Source organism: Diaphorina citri, unplaced genomic scaffold, assembly GCF_000475195.1.
Source record: "Diaphorina citri unplaced genomic scaffold, Diaci psyllid genome assembly version 1.1 scaffold6711, whole genome shotgun sequence".
Lineage (NCBI taxonomy): Eukaryota > Metazoa > Arthropoda > Insecta > Hemiptera > Psyllidae > Diaphorina > Diaphorina citri.
Genome location: NW_007384087.1, coordinates 1 through 4,289, shown reverse-complemented (window position 1 = coordinate 4,289; position 4,289 = coordinate 1). Strand labels below are relative to the sequence as shown.

Genomic DNA, 4,289 nt, shown 5'->3' with positions numbered 1-4,289 from the left:
AGCTTTGTGTTCTATGTCTAGGATCTGTAGAAACCGTCTCTTGGGTAAACACTTGTCCAGGGCAAGGAATTTGGTTCTTGATCCATCAGTCTGTGAGAAAAAGGAAAAAGTACTTAGTTTCAAGTTTCAATACTTTTTTTTTCCTTTGAGGAAGACAGGATAAGAGAAAGCCAGCCTTTCCAAGAATGATCTGTTCAGGATAAAATCTGCCCCGGGTGGGAATTGAACCCACAACCTAGCACTTACAAGGCAGATGCTCTAAAAACCACACTAACTAGACTGGCTTTTCAATATTTTGGCTTAACCAAGAAGTACATTTTTAAGTTTCTGAATTCTGAAAGTTCTTATATGAAGGGGGATATAATAAGGACAATAAGGTAAAGATTGTAAACAAATTTAATTATTCACTTACATAGGGTATCACAGCGGAGAACTTTGTGTGCAAATGAGCGATACTTTTTTTTTCCTTTGAGGAAGACAGGATAAGAGAAAGCCAGCCTTTCCGAGAATGATCTGTTCAGGATAAAATCTGCCCCGGGTAGGAATTGAACCCACAACCTAGCACTTACAAGGCATACACTCTAAAAACCACACTAACTAGACTGGCTTTTCAATACTTTGGCTTAACCAAGAAGTACATTTTTACGTTTCTGAAAGTTCTTATATGAAGGGGGATATAATAAGGTAAAGATTGTAAACAAATTTAATGATTCACTTACGTAGGGTATCACAGCGGAGAACTTTGTGTGCAAATGAGCAGAGAACCAATATGAGGGCTTCAATTGTTTCATTACTTCCTCGCACACTGAGCTGCCCAGTCGGTTCTCTTCAATTTCTTGTTTGAAGTAAGGTTTGTGCTTAACAAGCTGTGCTACATTGCCAAAATGATAGACGCCCTGAGGCCAATCGTGTGAGCACATGATGTCAATTTTTCCTGATAACTGTGAAACAGAAACAATTTTGTTAAAGGGCGGAGGCAAACAAATTTTCAATTAATTAATAAAAGTACTATTATCACTTTTATTTTCTTCTTTTCAGTTTAATTTGGTGTATGACATGAAAAAATAATGTCACATCTGTAAACAACTAAACATTCCCTGTAGATATTAATATACTACTTGGACCTTTTTTTACAAATGAGCGGAGAACCAATACGAGGGCTTCAATTGTTTCATTACTTCCTCGCACACTGAGCTGCCCAGTCGGTTCTCTTCAATTTCTTGTTTGAAGTAAGGTTTGTGCTTAACAAGCTGTGCTACATTGCCAAAATGATAGACTCCCTGAGGCCAATCGTGTGAGCACATGATGTCAATTTTCCCTGATAACTGTGAAACAGAAACAATGATAACTGTGAAACAGAAACAATGATAACTGTGAAACAGAAACAACCTGATAAGGTCTCAGGTGGTTGTTTACAAATGAACAGGGACTTACCGCTCACAAGTGGAGTTGAGAAAATGGGATCTTCACACAGATATTAACCCATTTAATCTACTTGGGAACTTTTAATTCTTTTTTAAAAGGAGATAGCGATAACTGGACAAAGTAATTTTTCTTTTCTAAATTCTAATCCATGATCGCACGGCGCACGTGGGTTCGATTCCCTCCCGGGGCGGATTTTATCCTACATACATAGATAAGGTTCGTTCTCGGATAGGCTGGCTTCCTCCTATTCAATCCTCCTTCTCTCTTCGATTCCGGGACGATAGACCTTCGTTGTTACACTTCCCTCTATCAAACCTCTTGGAAAAAAACTCATTAATGGAAAAATTAGTGATTTAAATGTGTTGAAAAAGTATTTCATTTTTCAATCATTTCATTTCTTCATTTAAAGAGGAGGTTAGCTTGGTTGGTCGCTACCAACTCATCCCTAAAGGAAAGTTAGCTAAAAATACGAATATATTAATTTTAATAGGTACTTTGCTTGTATTGCTCGAATAGGATTGAAAAGTCCCTTAACCTCTGCAGTAAACTACTGTTTCGATTCCCACCCGGGGAGGATTTTATCCTTAACAGATGATATTTGTTCTCGTGTCTAGGCATGTGTAGAAACGAGTTTTCGTTAAAAAACGTTAAAGAGTTTAGTTAAGGGGACGCTAACTTTGGTTGCAAAACCTTTCTGCCAGCCTAGTTAGCTTAGTTGGTAGTGCATCTGCCTTGTAAGCGCTAGGCCGCGGGTTCGATTCCCGCCCGGGGCGGATTTTATCCTGACCTAAAATAAACTATACCTACTTAGACACAGGACAAGCAAACTGCCAGCCTAGTTAGCTTGTAGGGTAGCACACCTGAGACAATAAGACTTTTTTGTAGAAGCTCAACCCATCCTTTAGGGCTGTTTGCTAATACACCTAAGCCTTAGAATGGGCTTTTGGTGTACGAGGGACAGTAAGACTTCAGCAATTATAGTGCCCTCTATGAAACCTCTTTTAAAAGAGACTTACTTATAGAAGGAGCACATGTCTCTGTACTTGGGTGGACATGCCATGCAAGCCAGATCTTCTTCATTTCTTGTGGACTGAAAATCACCACAGCAGATAAGAAGATCAACTTTGAGGTTCTCTTGCTTTTCAATCAATGCAATGGTGTCGTAAATTTTCTCTAGCTCACCGTGGGCACAGCCTTCGACAGCGATTTTCATCCTGTTTTCTCTAGGAAAGGAAATATCAAATTAAATAAATGGAAAGACCTTGTTAATTTAATTAAAAGAAAATGTAGGTACCTAACTTTATTAACTTTATTTATAAAAGTTCAACAGAAGCCAGGAATTTTTTTTTTTTTTTCAAATTTAAATTTTTGTACATGTGTGAAGGTAGCGCATAATCAAAGTTCAATATTTTGTACATGTGTGAAGTTAACGCATTCTTTTTTCTGAGCCCCTGTTTCAAGATGGCCGACATGTGATTGTGATTGCCCGGCAAAATTTGAAAATCTTCAATTTTCTATTTTTCCATAAAGTTGAGAAATTTATTTAGCAATCCAATAAATTTAATTCCATTTTTACTTGGGTACTTGGGTTTATCTTTTATCACCATACCATTTAGTTTTGGAATGTAGTGTCGGAATTTCGTTTTTACTTGGGTACTTGGGTTTATCTTTTATCACCATACCATTTAGTTTTGGAATGTAGTGTCGGAATTTCGTGTTCTTGTCTTCATATTAGTAACCAGCTTGTCAGGTGTTTCTGACGGATATTGTCACAACACAAACCATCTGTTGACAATCACCTCTTGTCTTCATCCTAGTAACCAGCTTGTCAGGTGTTTCTGACGGATATTGTCACAACACAAACCATCTGTTGACAATCACTCACATAAACCTACTTATCAAAAAAATAAAAATAAAAAGTTGAAAATCACCAAAAAAGGATATTCTTCAGGTTCTGCTGAAGTGAGAAATGTTTCTAAAATAGTTGATTGAAAGTGAAAAGTTCAGCTTCAGAGATCAACTTTGCACTCGAACCCAAGCTGTTATCAGCCATACTTCTTATCTAATCTTAGATTTGTTCTATCACAATGATCAAGGCAATACTGGTGTTCAACAATCATGGGAAGCCCAGACTGTCAAAATTCTATCATTATTTTGTAAGTTGAATGTTTTTTTACTCAAGTAAGTACCTACATAAATTTAATTTGGTTCAGAAAATTTCTCTGGCCATCCAAAGGGACCATCATGAGCATGTTGGTACCTACCCTTTGAGATCAAGGCAATACTGGTGTTCAACAATCATGGGAAGCCCAGACTGTCAAAATTCTATCATTATTTTGTAAGTTGAATGTTTTTTTACCTAAAAGTACATAAATTTAATTTGGTTCAGAAAATTTCTCTGGCCATCCAAAGAGACAATTGTTTGAGCATCATGAGCATGTTGGTACCTACCCTTTGTCAAAAATATTTATGAAGTATCTGGGGCTCATTCACCTATCAGGGTCACCTATAATTAGTGACTAGTGGACAATCATGATTGGTAATTTGATTATGAATTTGAATATTTTTTTTATTAATTCTATTTATTATTATTTCTAGAATGAAGACATGCAACAACAAATAGTGAAGGAAACATTTCAACTCGTCTCAAAGAGGGATGACAATGTGTGCAATTTTCTTGAAGGTGGAAGGTAAGTTGGTACAAGTCAAAAAGTTTTTTGTGTCAATCAATCAATCAAATGAACAAACAGAATCAATCAGAATAAAATAAAGCTCAAATTTAAATGTTTAATTTAAAAGAAAATGAACCCTTCTCTTCCCAGTTTGATAGGAGGCTCCGACTACAAACTCATCTACCGACACTA

The 4,289-nt window shown here is 36.6% G+C and overlaps 2 protein-coding genes across 2 annotated transcripts; one reads left to right on the top strand and one right to left on the bottom strand.

Annotated features, from left to right (window-relative positions):
• Window positions 1–3: 3 nt before the first annotated feature.
• On the bottom strand, window positions 4–2,780 carry LOC103522059 (lariat debranching enzyme-like; the record flags this gene model as incomplete). Its single annotated transcript, XM_008487167.3, has 4 exons — window positions 2,442–2,780; window positions 1,179–1,371; window positions 720–941; window positions 4–90 (listed from the first exon to the last, which is right to left on the bottom strand). Coding segments are annotated over exons 1-4 (699 nt in total), but the record flags the coding sequence as incomplete, so codon positions are not given.
• A 451-nt stretch (window positions 2,781–3,231) lies between these two features.
• On the top strand, window positions 3,232–4,284 carry LOC108254013 (AP-3 complex subunit sigma-2; the record flags this gene model as incomplete). The annotated part of the gene is made up of 3 exons (XM_017448944.2): window positions 3,232–3,581; window positions 4,024–4,115; window positions 4,248–4,284. Coding segments are annotated over exons 1-3 (198 nt in total), but the record flags the coding sequence as incomplete, so codon positions are not given.
• Window positions 4,285–4,289: the final 5 nt, after the last annotated feature.